We start from the raw sequence: 16,064 nt of genomic DNA, 5'->3' as shown, positions 1-16,064 counted from the left end.
ATATTTGTAATCTCTATAGGCATTGTGAATATGGCATTGCTGATACAGACAGTGAAGTCGGAACTCCTGCACCAAAAGCTTCAAAGGAAAATACGAGTTGGTTACGGGCTATAGAGGACGTTAAGAAGCAGATAACAGAAGTGGAGGAAAAATTAAGAAGAGAAATGAGAATGATGCAAGAAAATTACGAAATGAGAGTCAACAGCCTGACTGAGGAAAATCACACCTTAAAAAACAGTCTGACTCAATTGGCAAAAGAGGCTCAAAAAGTCCATGAGGAGAGGAATGCCTTGAAAAGCTGAATTTTCCAGATGGAAAAAGAATCTCAAAAGCCTAATCAGGATAATCACTCCCTCGGATTTAGATTGGAGAAAAGGGAAGCTAGTGACTTTAAGAGAAATCAAGATGATGTTTAACAGATACAAACAAATGAAAGAATAGAAGGCAATGTGAAATATCTCATGGGAAAAACCACTGATGTAGAAAAATAGATCCAGGAGAGATAATATAAAAATTACTGGACTACGTGAAAGCCATGATCAGGGAAATAACCTAGAAATCATCCTCCAAGAAATTCTCAAGGAAAATTACCCTGATGTTTTAGAACCAGAAGGCAAAATAGAGGTTGAAAGAATCCCACGATCATCTTCTGAAAAAGATCCCAAAAAGAAAACTCCTAGGAATATTATAGCCAGGTTCCGGAATTCCCAGACCAAGGAGAGAATATTACAAGCAGCCAGGAAGAAACAATATGAATATTGTGGAAACACAATCAGGATAACACAGAATCTGGCAGCTTCTAAACTGAGGGATTGAAGGGCCTGGAACAGGATATTTCAGAGGGCAGAGGAGCTGGGATTAAAACCAAGAATCACCTACCCAGCAAAACTGAGTATCATGTTTCAGGGGAAAATATGGTCATTCAGTGGAATAGAGGACTTTCAAGAATTCTTAATGAAAAAACCAGAGTTGAATAGAAAATTTGACATTCAGATACAAGAAGCAAGAGAATCATGAGAAGGTAAACAGGGAAAAGAAATCATAAAGAACTTATCAGAGTTGAACTATTAACATTCCTACATGAAAAAATGATAATTGTAACTGATGAAACTTTTCTCAGTATGAAAACAGTTGAAGGGAATAGAGGTATATAAATATATACGTGTGTGTATACATATATATATATATATATATATATATGTCCATATTGGTGGGTATATGGGCATATGAATACATGTGTGAATGTGTGTATATATGCTTACAGGTATACATAGATAGAGGGCACAGGACCAATTTGATAGGAGGGGAGGATACATAAAAGGGGAAATTAAGAGGTGAGAGAAGAATATAACGAGAGGAGATGGAGAGAGAAAAAATGGGGTAAACTATCTCATAAAGAAGAGGGAGGGGAAAACTGTTACAATGGAGGGGAAGAATAGGAAGGCAAAAGGGAATAGGTCAACCTTATTCTCACTTAATTTGGCTCGGGGAGGGAAAGAAATACACACTAAATAGGGTATCTCACTCTACAAGAGAGTAGGGTGAAGGGGATGAGAGGGGAGATGATAGAAGGGAGGACAGGCTGGGGGGGAGGGAAGTTGGAAGCACTCACTTTTGAAAAGGGAAGGGATCAAAGTAGAGAATAATATAACAAGTGGGTGGTGGGATAGGAGGGAGGGAAATATAGTCAGTCTTTTACAATGTATCTACTATGTTAATGTTTTGCATTACATGTACAATTTATAATGAACTGCTTATCTTCCCAGTAAGGATGGGTGACAAGGGAGGAAGGGAATGAATCTGGAATTCAAAGTTTTAAAATCAAATGTCTGAAATTATATACACATATATACTATTATTAATACTATCTTACATATAATTGGGAAAGAAGATATACAGGAACTGGGGCACAGAATCCACCATGCCCTACTGGAAAAGTCTAAGGGTGTATGGGAGAAGATATGGGAGAGAGCAGATTGGAGGAGTGGATATCCTGTGGGACTGCTATTCTGGGGTGGTGGGTAGAGGAAAAACAGGGAGAACATTTGTAACTCAAAATCTGGTGGAAATTAATGATGTAAATCAGAAGTTAATAAAGCATTTGAAAAATGAAAAAAAAAGACAATTTTTTCTATTTTATTTTCATGTTAGAGTCATATTCTTTAGAACATGGATTTTATTAACCTTTTGTTATTAACATAATCATTAAGATGTCTTAGAAGCCTAAAGGTAATTTTAATAGCTTAAAAAAGGATAAAGAATTATTTAGGAATAAAACAAGCATAATAAGTAACATGAAATACAACTAAGACAACTGATTTACATAAAGTCAAACTCACTAATGTGAAGCTTACATTTGGCAGTACCAAGAATGTCTTAAAAAAAAAAATATATATATATATATATATCCCACAATATCATGTCTTTTGTCCAAGAGCAATAAACATATCACTGCCTTCTAAAATGTATGTTATTCTATTATGTTTACCGCTAGAGATTTATACAATCCTCAGCGATTGCTTAAAAAAACTTGTTCAGATTTTCATTATTGTACAAATGTTAAAAAATATTTGAAGGGAGATTTATAAAAAACATAGTTTTCTAGTTACTGGAATCAATATGAAATTTACACATCACATATATGCACACATATGTGTATATACACATAACTTACATACATATAGGTGTATGTGTGTGTGTTTAGAGATAGACAAGGAGACACAGAGAAAGAGCTATATCTACATATTTACTATATACTTACAATTTTGGCCAAAAGAGAATACAAAAGAAGAGGCAAATATCAAAGATTATAGAAATTCATTATTTAATATCTATATTAACAAAATTTTTTCTGTTGTGTGCATTTGGGTTCGCATATGTACTTACATACACATTATATGCATACATATCTAGATAGATAGATAGATATAGATAAGCAGAAAGCTACAGTTTAGCTATAGATAGATAGATATTAACATACCTATGCCTCCAAGATATTGCAAAGATAATACGGGCTATTTATACTAGAAACTACTAGCATGGCCAAAGAATTTGTCCATAGGAAATAAAGAGCAAGGGATTGACTGGAGTAAAAAATAAAACATCACACTCTATACACTATTAGGGAGCCATTTAAATTTTCACAATTATCTTCATGAGAATTATGTTCTACATGGTAGTTGGATACAAACACATAACATATATGAATATATATTAGGTTCTAATTGGCCATACTCTAGCAATAAGAATCCTTTGCAAGTTACTAATCAGAATTCATGCTAACTTGCATGTATAATACTACACATTCTATTAAACATAATTGAGTTATCCATGACTTCCAGAATCCCTTTTACTTTTCCTCCGTCCTCTCAGAGGGAAGATAGTATGAGGTAGTGAGAGTATTACGGGGCTAGAGTTAATGAGTAAGATGATTCCCAAATAGACACTTATTGTATGATCCTGGTCTAATCAATTACCTTCTCTAAGGCTCAATTTCTTCTTTCTGTAAAAATAAGGCTAACAATATTTTCACTATCTACCTCACAAAGTTGTGGTAAAGAGAGCACTTTACCTGAATGTTAAAGTGTTATAAACCTTAAAATGTAATATGTGAGCTGTTACCATTATGATTCCAATGTTCGATATTCCTTTCTCTCAAGGCCACTTGACCTTGACACAAAATTGCCCTATCATATATCACCTTCCGTCATTCTGTTGGGTCCAGCTCATTCTCTGCTCACCTGCAATATCCATTGCTATTTCTACTCCATTTTTACAAGTATGAAATAAAGCCTGGGTCAGCTGCTTAAGAAGTATTTATACATACCACTAAACCATAATGTTATATCATAACACCAAAATCTGGCATTTCACTGATAATGAACCTTAATGAACATTACAAATATAATTATGAGCTACTTTCAGACTCTGGACATTTTGCTGATTAAAAGGGACAAAGATAAAAGCAAATGTAGGATTTGCGTGTGAAAAAATACTAAAAAAGCAGCCAAAACAGGCAATGCATTAACCCAGGGCAAAGACTGCAAGTCTCATTTCCCTGTTTCTCAGTTGCTCACTTGCATGTGACCAACATGGGAACTTTAGAATTAAAATTTGGGGAATTTTGAACCTCAGAATGTGATTATCAGACAAGTATACCTTTACTGGATATAGTTTAGTCTAAAGAGATGTGGATTTAATAGATATACTGGTTGATTGCCATAACTTTGAGAGAGTTCTTTCATTGAGGGGACCCAGCCCTAAACCATAAATGTTGTAGTAAGAAAAGGCCTAAGGATCCTGGTGGAAGAGAAGTTATACCTCTCTACACTGTCAGCTACTGCCTAAGAGATAAAAATCTTTCATAGTCCAGACAAAAACAGAGAAGTTTCTGAAAATCCTATGCAAAGGAACTTTCTACCCTTTCTGAAAGAAAGAGGCTATAGGAGTAAAGGCAGTGAAACTACTCCTTCAACATGGATGTCATTCCCATTAGTGAACTTTATGAAAACATTCCTTGGAAAAGGACACCAAGGCCCATAATTTCAGAGTTGTGAGTTGCCGTGGCCACATGAATTGTCAGGACATATGCTGCTATTACGAGGGCATTTCAACATACGCTTATCCTTCCCATGGATGCCAGGTGCCAGGTTTATTGGTACAGTGTTATGTAATTATTTTTCTTGCTTCATATTTTAAGTAAATGCTTTTGTACGTTGTGGGTTTTTTTAATGGTAGAAGGAGGGAGAGAAAACAAATGCTTGTTAGCTAAAAAGAATTAAAATAATTAACTAAACTTTCTGATTTATTAATGGGAAACAATCTGATGACGGCTCACAAGGTAGATTTGCAGGTGCAGTCACCCATAAAGGTTGTCCCTAGAACCCTGAGTAGTAGCCACTGACCCTCTGAGAGTCCAAACTGATAATACGGGTGCAGTTTGGAGAAGTGAGATTACAAAAAGAAAGGGGGAGGGGATGGAAAGGGGAAGTATCACTGCAATGATCTGGGCTGCTTCCATAGTAGGTTGAGCAATCCAAATATAACTTCTTGGATTTTTTTTCCCTTCTTTTCTAAGTCAAATTCAGTTCTGCACAGCTTTGTGTTTAAACTGGTTCTAATGCCAAGTACTCAACATGGTCAAATTCTTTAATCTATATCATCCAAAGATCTCTAATCTGACAGCCACCCTACCTTTATGCCTAAAATCATGATCTACATATTCATAAAAGCTGCCCTACTTTTCATATCCAGTCACTTTTCTTAGTACCCATACTCCTGACATTTCTGGTATCTTTCCTGATGCTCACTTTACTGTTTGGTTCCAGGGCATTGTTCTATCTCAGTTTTCCTGTTTATCACTCACCAGCCCTTTTTTAGCTCCTATGCTGGTTTCTTTTTATCTTCCTACATCTTAGTATAAGGAACTCATAAAACCCTGTTCTTGCCCTCTTCTCTGCCTATACTTGGTTTCAAATGTCACCTGAAGCCTTATCAATTTTATCTCTGCAATATCTCAGTCACTTTATACTTTTTATATTTGCAACTATATTCAAGCTCAGACCCTTATTATTGGGACTATTTTTTATTGTTTGTCTGTCATTCATTCTCGAAGAGGACCATGACATCAGGGAGGTGATGCCATGACAGGCAAGTGAATTGGATTTAAGTGAGGGAGAGCCATGCAAAGACACTAACCTCGATCCTCTGGAGCCATCCAGGTCCAGTTGCCAGATATAGATCAGGAAGACTGGAGATGGCCCTCTGATTTGTGGAGATATAGGCATGATGGGATCGATAAACAATTACCCAGAATGACTGGAATACTGGGTGTGCACAAGGTGAGGCTAAAACAAAGGTGTGAGGCTCAAAAGCAGACTGAAGGCAAACAGTGGCGAAGTCAGCTTTCCCTCTTCAACTCTCCTAACACTTTGTGTGCCCTTTACTTTGGTGTTTTTCTTACTTTTCCTTGTATTATAATTATTTTTGTGCTGATCAAGTCATTTAACTCATATGTAAAATAAAGATAAAAATAGCACCAGCTCAAAGGATTATTGGGAGGATCAAAAGAGATGATTTATATAAAGCACTTTTACAACCTTACATGGCTATCATAATTTTAGTTATTATTCTTAGGGTATTAAAAAAGTAATTTTCATTCTCAGGACAGTCATTCATATTGCAAACAAGAAATGTATACCAGTGACAGTCAACAGTTGATAGCCTAGACAAAGTTCTCTCCTTATTGCCAAGACTTTGTACCTCATAGTAGGGACTTTGGCATAGCCAAAGCAGAGAAATAGCTGACACAAAGGTCATTTAATTATCTGATCAATTTTGTAATTCAGGATGGTCAGATCTTCTCATTGACTAGACTATAGACAGAAACCTTGTGGAAACTCTTAGAAAAGAAACTCTCCCCTTCATAGGTAAGGGGGTCTCACTCAATAACCCACCTGTTCTGCTATTAAAAAAAAACAGAGGATTGTAATTCTGTCCCAACTGTGAATCCATGAATGATCACTCTAAAAGACTAGCACACCTCCTTCATATCCGGTTGATAAGGACAATGATGTTGGTCCAGACATGAATGAGTGACAAACATGATACAGCCTGATAACAAGGTAGGTTATTTATGAGTATCAGGTTGTGCTTTTTGATTTGTCCAAGAGTTTTTAATTCTTTCAGAGGTTCATGATTTTGGTTGAAGCTTAGTAAGTTCTTCACTGATTGTGAAACACAGAGGAGGATGGTAAAAAATACATTGAAAAATTAAGTTCAGGATAAATAAGAGAGATCAAAGGCTTGTAGGACATCATGTAAATCATGACTCTGTACTATGACTTTCTACCTGTAACAATATAACCAATTTTCTTAAGCATAGAGTCAAATGTTAGATATGACAGGCACTGAGCAACACCACAAGAAATAAATTTATATTCTCTTAAGAGGCAGGTAATAATTAATCATCAATGTGTGCTTCATGTCTGACTTCTATGTGCAGTCAGATCATTGAGTAGCAAGATCCTTGGTCAAAATTAGTACCAAATTATAAGATAAGATAATGAGTTGAGAAGACACTGCATATGACTCCAACCTGCCTTATGGATGCTGAACAACTAAAATGATTAGAGGAAAAGGCATTAATTCAAATCATATCTGTTTCTGATGTAAGTTTAATAATGTAATAATAAATTAATAATGTAAGCAATAGTCAAAATAATAGAACTGAAAGAGTTCAGAAATTGCCTTAGCCAACTAACGCTTAGGGCACTTGCTGAATCGAGAGGAGGGGAGATGTGACAACTAAGGATAATGCCAGTTTATGATATGAACTCAGTGGCAAAATGTTACAAAAGAGGATAGTGGAAGATTTCAAGTAGTATCATCTCAAGATATGCTAAGAACAATGGAAGGAAAAACACATTTGCAGAAAGTTTTGCAGGAGACTGAGCTGAGTCAGATTATCTCAAGGATGATTATAGATGAAATGGGGGGGGGCAACTAAAAGATGAAAAATGAAGCAGATATGCCATTTTTCTACCCTGACCTATTTTCATGATTATTTTGGATTTAGCACCCAATGTGCAATTTGAGGAGTGAGAAATATTCCTTAAGAAGTTAAGAAAAACAGTTGGCTTAGACCAGATATGCTCAGAAGAAATGTGTAATGGATGTGACAAAATTTCAAAACCAATTTTCTCTCAGTCATATAATGAACAACGGGAAAAATCATAAATGTTATTATTTATGAATGCGACAATACTATTCAGTAGTAAGGATAAAGCACTCTCAATCCAATATTCATCCCCCACAATTCAGACACCACTTACCACTAAAGACCCTAAGAAGCAGTCTGGAGTAACTACCAAGTTCTCTGATTCTCAGCTACCTTTAACTTCCTTTAACTCTACACTCTTTGTTGATGACATTTGTTTCGATCACCTAAATAAGAGTTTAACCAATCAGATCATGGCTCAAACTTTAATTTACTCCAGGGAAACAGTTTCTGCTGCATTTCATTTAAGGGAGCAGCATTTAGAAAGTGCCTACTATGTGCTAGGCATTGTGCTACAGAGTTTTAAACATAATATTAGAAGAGTATAAATATATATATGTATATATGAAAATTAACTTAGCATAGATGTTTCCTCCTAAACTCATTTCTCCTCAGTCTTTCTCCTAGTCATTTTCATGGGGAGCTGTTAAGAGGTCAACCTTGGAGACTTACCTCTCAAGATAAAATTCAGAGGGTCAGTGTCCTGTCAGTGAAATTGTCTCTGTCTCTGTCTGTCTATCTCTTTCCCTGTACCCCCCACTTTGGAGTTTTGATCATATGATGATTCCTTCATCTAGATGACATATCCCCACTCTTCAGTCCCCAGTTTGTCTGTCTGTTTTTTGTTATGTATGAATTTACTTGGATCTCTGTCTCCTTTCCACCAACCAGTGAAAAGACAGGCTGTTTCTCCAAGGAATTCATGGCCTAGATATTTCAGTCATGCAAATGGCACTGGAGGGAGAAAAAATGCTTCTGTCTTGTTTTGTTTTGTTTTTCCATAATCAATTACATTCCAAAGCTTTGTGGGTAGGATCTATGGGCACACTCCCTGACTGCCTGGGCTATGTATTAAAAGAATAGCCCAAAATACCTAAGTAACTACTGGTCAAAATGACAACTATTTGATCTTTAGAAAAACATTTTAAGCATGATCTACTGACTTACAAGTCATTATTGAAATCAAATACCTACTTAAATATCATTACTGAAAATATGAGAAGGAATTAAGGCTTTTACAAACTATTTTCTATAGTAGGCCATATCTTCATGTTTCTGTAACAATTAAATGAAAAAGTACAGAGAATTCAAAGTCCTTCAATGTTTGTTGATCTAAAAAACAAACAAAAATATTTGATTGAATAGACCAAAATTCAGTATTTAGAAATCTCATGAAAAAAGGTATTTATCTGTTACCCTAATCTTGTGATTTTTTTGTAACCTCCCTATTTCAGCTAAAGACACAAACATTTTTACAGTCTCAGGTTTACAACGCTGGAGTTAACAATAGCTAATAATAATAAATGACATATTTAATAAATTTTAGTTTCCCTAATTACTTGTTAAAAACAATTTTTAAACACTTTTTAAAAAGCTTTTGAGTTCCAAATTCTATTCTTCCTTAAGATGGTAATCAATCTAATGTAGGTTATGCATGTGCAATGATGTAAAACATTTCCATATTAGCCATTTTGTACAAGACTCAGAAAAAAAATGAAAGAAAGCGAAAATTAGCATGTTTCAGTCGGAATTCTGATACTATCAATAACTGGTACTTATTTGGCATTTTGAAGTTGACAAAGTACTTTACATATGCCTTATCATTTGATATTCACAAGAATCCTTGGAGACAAGTGCTATTATTATCCCAATTTTACAGATGGGAAAATCAAGGCAAATGCAAGTTAGGTTAAACAATCTGCCCAGGGCCACACAACTAGTCAGTATCTAAGGCAGCACTTGAACTCAGAGCCTTTCTGACTCCAAGATATAGAACTGTTTCTACTAGGCTATGGCCATTAAATTTAGAGGGCTTTAGGTTGCATCCTTCTCTGTTCCTGTACCATCCTACATCCCAGTTCTCTGCATTCACTGCTACCATCTAGGCTTCCTCTACAGATTTGGCTGCTGTCCCTGTCCTTGCCATGTCAAACTCCTTTCCAAAGGCCCACCTGCTATGCATGGCAGGTATTTTTTTTTGGCCAGTCCTAGAATTAAAGTACCTGAGGACTCCAGTCCTTCCTTTAATTCTATACTTTATACTTAATGCTTCACCTCAATACCTCAAATGTTCACCACCCTCCTTGGCACAACTATATCCTATTGCCTTCCATGAAAATCACCCATGACACAATAACAGTGCACTGGTGTTGCATCACTGGCCCCTCAAGCACCCCAGAAAAGCTCTGCCCTCAAATGAGTATCTCCTTATTTCCTTTGCAAGGTTTACTTTACTTGCTCCACATTAAAATTTTCCTCATTCCACCTGTCAGGAAGATATCTGGTAGCAAAGGCTTAAATTTGGGCATCCAACATGTCAGTCACTCCAACAAGCCTTTCCATAGATGTCATAGCTACTGAACTAACCAAAGCAATGAAAGCTAATCTGCCAGACAGTATGACATGCCTATACTTAGTTTAAGTTGTAAGCAAGCCAGAAACTGCTACATGCTGAGGAAATCCTTCGGAGATAGTTTTCCATACTCCTACTGAAACTTCTATCTCTTTCCTTGTAAGACTCACTGGGCAGTGCTTTTTTAAAAAATTAAAAAAAAGAAACACTCTTCTAGATCCACAGGGAGCTCTCACACAGACTGAACAACAGCCCACATATTGGAGGAGAAAATACATCAATTATGAGGATCCATAAGAAGTCAACAAAGAATATAGGACAGAGGTCCACATGTGAGGTGTAAGGCAAAAACTGGTCCTCACAGACAATACTCTGTCTCCTCTTTCTGACCTTTGCATAGGCTATTCCCCCTAGATAGAATGTATTCCCATCTTACCAAGAGTCAGACTTGACTAAAAATGACTGAACAAATAACATGATTTCTTAAAATCTATTTTAAACCTTGAGTAGTGCCAGTGCAATATTTTCAGCACCCACGATCATGATAAAGACTGTGACTATAAATATGCATGGCATTTGATCCCAAAATATAACAAACTCTCCATATAGAGGAGCGACCTGAAGAATTTATTTAGACACCAGAAAACTGAATCACAAAAGCAGTAATCCAATGCCATCATAATAGTAAAGAAATTAACAAGCTGAAATAACACCGAGAACCACAGTATCCTTTAGTCTTCTATCTCCTTGCCTCAACCTCTTCTCTCTCCCATCGTCTCTCTGGCTCTGACTCCCAGTTTCCTGTGGGCTCTGCTTCCCTTCAGCAAACTCCTCCCATCACAGGTTCCATGTGATTACATTCAGCCTATTAGGGGGCAGAGTTTACTTTCAAAGCAGGGGAGGTCTTCAAATTCTTCTCTAAGTCTATTAAAGGGCAGGGAAGATCTTCAAATTCCCATTCCCATTACACCTTGTTATTGTTCAGTTGTTTCAGTCCTGTCTGACTCATGATCCCATTTGTGCTTTGCTTAGCAAAGATACTGGAGTGGTTTACCATTTCTTTCCCCAGATCATATAGATGAGTGAACTGAGGCAAACAAGGTTAAGTGATTTGCCCAGAGTGACACTGCTAGTATAAATGTATGAGGATAGAGTCACTCTGATTCCAGGCCCTACACTCTATCCAGTGTGCCACCTAACTACCCAGATTTTTAAGCCTGGGCTAACACTACCTGAGGAATAATGACTTAAACAACTGATTTGCTATATTATTTCTATATTTATATTTTGATGAGTAAATGTTCAACCTATTTGAACATATTTTCAACCTATGTGAAGGATTTTAAGGAAAATTAAAAGATTTGTTATTATTAGAAATAATCTCAACTTAAAATTAAATTAATCATAGGATTAGTAGAAAAAAATTGAAATAAAAGGGCTCATAAATATGAATTCTCTTTTGTGATTTGTTTTTGAAATATGAAATGTTCTTAGAAAAATCAGGGTATTAAATTATGTTTATGTGTTTTGAGCCTAGGACCTGGTGTCAGAAAGGCCTGAGATCAAATCTGGCCTCTGAATCTTTACTAGTTGTATGACCCTAGAAGTCACTTAACTTCTATCTATCAATTTCCTTGTCTGTAAAAGAGGATAATAATAGCACCTACCTGCCAGGAGTATTGTGAGGAAAAGGTCTAATCATATTTGTAAAGTACTTTGCAACCCTTAAAGTGATATATTAATGCTAGTTGTTATTTCTTAAAATATCTCTCTCCCTTCCAGAGAGCTAACCTAAATATCAAAGAACAAAAAAAGAGGGAAAAAAAATAAATATTCAAGAAAACCAATCAATACATCAAACAATTATGACATTATATTATGGGTAGAGTTCTACTCAGTCTCCCACTTCTGCAAAGGAGGGGTGAGTCCACTGTCATATATCTTACTTAGGGACAAACATGGTCACATAATTTCACAGGATTCAGTTTTGATTGTTTTATCATTATGCTTTCCTTTTGCATTGTTGTAATTGTGAGTACAGTTTTCCTGGATCTGTGCTTCCTTTGATCTGAATCAGTTCACTAAAATGTCTACCACTGCTTCTCCATACCAATCATATTCATTGTTCCCTTGGTGAAGGAATACTACATTACATTTATGTACCATAACTTGCTCAGCCATTCCCCATTTGAAGGACATCTATTTTGCTTCTAGCTCTTTGCTACCACAAAAAGTGCTACTATAAATATTTTGTTGTACATTAGATATTTCTTTATATTACTGACATCTTGGTATGTCTAGCAGTGGGATTCCTGTGTCAAAGGATATAAACAATTAAGTCACTTTCTTAGAATTATTTTCCAAATGTTTAGACCAATAGCATATTTATATGACTATCCTTCCACTGTCCCTGCAAAATTGACTATTCCCATCCTTTGGTATCTTTGTTTATCATAAAAAGTGCTCCTATAAAAATGTAGGCATATATGGGGAATATTTTCCTTATTAATGGAATCTCTGGGTCAAAGGTTATGAAATAGTGTGGTTATTTTATTTGCATAATTACAAATTGCTTTCCAGAATGATTGTACTAATTCACAGCTCCACCAATAATGCATCAGTATTCCGCTCTCTTCCTATAAACCCTCCAACATTGAATATTGCTGTTTTTGTCAGCTTCGTCAACACAGTATGTTTTATTTTTAACATTATTAATTTTTGCTTCTGTTATTCCAAATTGTCTTTCAATTTTATGTGCTTGTATTGCCAATTCAGTTATTATCTCTTTTATTTCTTTGGTGAGACTTCTTATCATGGACTCAAGTTTTTCTATTCTGACAATTATTTCTGCTACATAGGCTATAAATTCTGCGTTCAAAATTATTTCTCTTTTAAATCATTCAAGAACATCCTGCTGTGATTCTGTGCTGTCTTAGGAATCTACAGGGTTTTCTCCCTCCTCAGAGTGTTAATTCATTTTCCTTTTTTTTTTAATATTTATTCACAGATGTCTGGACTCCTTTTGCTAATCAGGAGGCCATATTGCCTTCTGCTAGTTAGTACTGAAATACATGAAGAACACACATCCCATGAAATAATTCTTGAAATTTTTGGGAATACAATGAAACCCAGTCCACCAACTGCTTTCTTTACTTCTTGAAGGAGTAACTATGAAACATTCTTCCTTTTATCTTCAACTTTGTTCCTTCTTCTTATATTTGTAGTAAGAATGTCAAGACTGACATGACTTAGTTGCTTCAGCAATATGTTCACTTGCTGATTCCTGGACAAATATCTCATATATTCAGTCCAACAAGACTGAAATTAAAAACTGTCAGTGGTGTAAAAACTGTGATTCTTAAAAGTTATTGTCTCCTTTCCTGCCACTCTACTACCATCATTACAGAAAAAAAAAGGCATCCACCCAGGACTGAAGACAATTTAAAATATATCTATATATTTTATATATTTGTGTATATATATATATATCATCTATACCATACTGATATCTATATTATCTTTTCTCTATCTTTTTCTTTCTCTCTATCTCTGTCTGTCTCTCTATCTCTGACTTTCTCTGAGTCTCTGTGTTTCTCTGTTTCTTTCTATCACTCTGTCTCTCTGTCTTTCTCTGAGTCTCTGTCTCTCTGTTTCTCTCTTCATAGATTGCCATGGCCAGAAACAATTTCATTATCAAGTACACTGTTATGCTTTGCCAGGATTAGGAAGACTAATCACCAGAAAAAAAAAGACATGGTTTATTCCCTGTGAAGATTTTCTACAGTTTTAGACCCTGCCAAGGTCTCCTGTGCTATACTGATAATAGTTTTCAAGAACCCAGGGTTAACTCCATATCACATGACATGATGAAGCATCACAGCAAGACTTCTTGAGGCAGTTACATCTTACACCACAACATTTCAAGTGGATAAACAATAAAACAATATAAAAGTTAAAGCAAAACTCAATAATTTTGATTTAGTTTTTCTTTAAAAAAAGGAAAAAGTATCCTCTGCTCTTAGGAAACATATGCTCTGTTGTGTTGTTATTATTATTATTAATGAGCTTTTTGAAAATATTAATGTTACTACAATGCAACCTACTATAGTTCTTTGTAGTCCAAATATTTCTGACAAAGAAAACAAATCAGAAGTTTTCTAAACTTGTAAATATGTATACATTTTCTTATAAAATACAAAGCAATAATTCAAATATAAGGTAATGACCAGACTCAAAGTTTTGGAAAATATATGGCATGATTATAATATTCTTAGCACATCATTACCTTGAGAACAATTGTATAAAATAATAAATAATGACATATATTTTCCTTTTTATTTGAGGCAACACATGATAGCAATTCAATCACCTAGAGTATAAAATTTTAAATAGTTTTAAAATTACAGTCAGCACTATTTTAAATGAACATTTTATGCTCTAGTTTATACTTACTTCATCAAACATAAAGTCATCTAGGTCGATTTCTTCATAGTCATCCTCAAGTTCTTCATTTTTAATGGAAGCTAGTGCTCTGGTCAGTTTCTTCCGTAACAGGAAGCCTTTCCAAACTGCCTAAACAAAAATATAAAGCATGTTACATAAGGTTATAGATCAAACCCAAATCCAGATTCTCTGCTATCCCATTAGGGAGATAAAACATCTCAGACATCAGCTTAATAGCTCAATGATATGTTTTTTGAACTTTATGTGACATTTTAAACTAGAAGACAAATTAAATGCCTGCATGTGTCTAAAGTCTTGAATACCCAGGAGACTTGCTGCTTGGTAAGCAGAATGGAATCTTAAAAACTCCCTGGACTGCAAACCTCTGTCAACTAATTAATGATCTGACAAATCCTCTAGGACCTATTAAAAATTGAGAAGAAAGCAACATAAAGAAACACACAAATGCTCATTTTCAAATGATTGTGTGAAATGTAAACTGAAGCACATATCAGAAATATTAAACATTTGGAAGTGGCAATACTTGAAATTATAAACCTGGTTTTTACAAATAAATATGAGTCCTTCAAAATAAACAAAATTTATTAAAATAGTATCATGGACTTTTAGAGCTGGATGATAACAGAGAGATCAGCTAACTCCTTCATTTTACTAATGCCATAATCATGATTTTACTGCCTCCAATTTTTCTCTTCTTAGCATGTTGCAGTGGTGAGGAAACTGGTCCAAAATTAGAAAGAACCGGGTTCCATCCCCAACCTAGCATTTCTATCTGACCTCAAACAAATTACTGAAGGCCTCTTAAGTTTCAGTTGTATCTCTGAAATAATGGCAGCGATACTTCCTACCACCTATCTCAGTGAGCTGCTATGAAGTAAGCATTCTGTAAACCTCAAAGCCTGACATAAATCTGAGTCTTTATTGTCATATCTTAGTTGTGATAAGGCAATCTGTATCTAACAAAATTTTTTAAAATGTGTTTGTATGTGTAAGCACATTCTAAATCCTAAAGAACCTAAATGATATTCTAGAGATCTTTAGAGAAGATGAATCATTTCTAAGAAAAAACAAATTCTATGAGTCACCAAAAAGAGAGAAGAAAAACCTGTGCATTTAGCTGAATTGCTTTTCTATAAAGCTACATTTGCCTAGGGAACTGCTAGGTGGAACAAATGGATAGAGTGCTGGGCCTGAAGTGAGGAGGAACTGAGTTCAAATCCAGCCTCAGATACTAGTTGTGTGATCCTGGGCAAGTCATTCAACCCTGTTTGCCTCAATTTCCTTATCTATAAAGTGATCTGGAGAAGGAAATGACAAAGTGTTAGCATACTTTCCCAGAAAACCCCAAATGGGGTCACAAAGAGGTGGAAAAAATCTGCCAAACTCAATTGATGTGAATATCTTCTTAAAATCTTCCTAAACCTTTTTAACATAAAGTATAAATCTGAAGCCTCAAAAATCCAACAAGGT

The 16,064-nt window shown here is 35.3% G+C and overlaps 1 protein-coding gene across 1 annotated transcript in view; it reads right to left on the bottom strand.

The window, feature by feature from the left end:
- Positions 1 to 16,064, bottom strand: part of LRRIQ1 (leucine rich repeats and IQ motif containing 1) — a 308,516-nt gene that overhangs the window by 152,661 nt on the left and 139,791 nt on the right. The window contains exon 19 of the mRNA XM_069095103.1: positions 14,583 to 14,702. Within this exon, the coding sequence (XP_068951204.1) occupies positions 14,583 to 14,702 (120 nt within the window). The remainder of the gene's footprint in view (positions 1 to 14,582; positions 14,703 to 16,064) is intronic.

The sequence above is a fragment of the Petaurus breviceps genome, unplaced genomic scaffold (assembly GCF_028583685.1).
Source record: "Petaurus breviceps papuanus isolate PSGF00001 unplaced genomic scaffold, PetGlider_PUasm1.0 225, whole genome shotgun sequence".
Lineage (NCBI taxonomy): Eukaryota > Metazoa > Chordata > Mammalia > Diprotodontia > Petauridae > Petaurus > Petaurus breviceps.
This window is presented reverse-complemented; position numbering and strand designations above follow the sequence as displayed.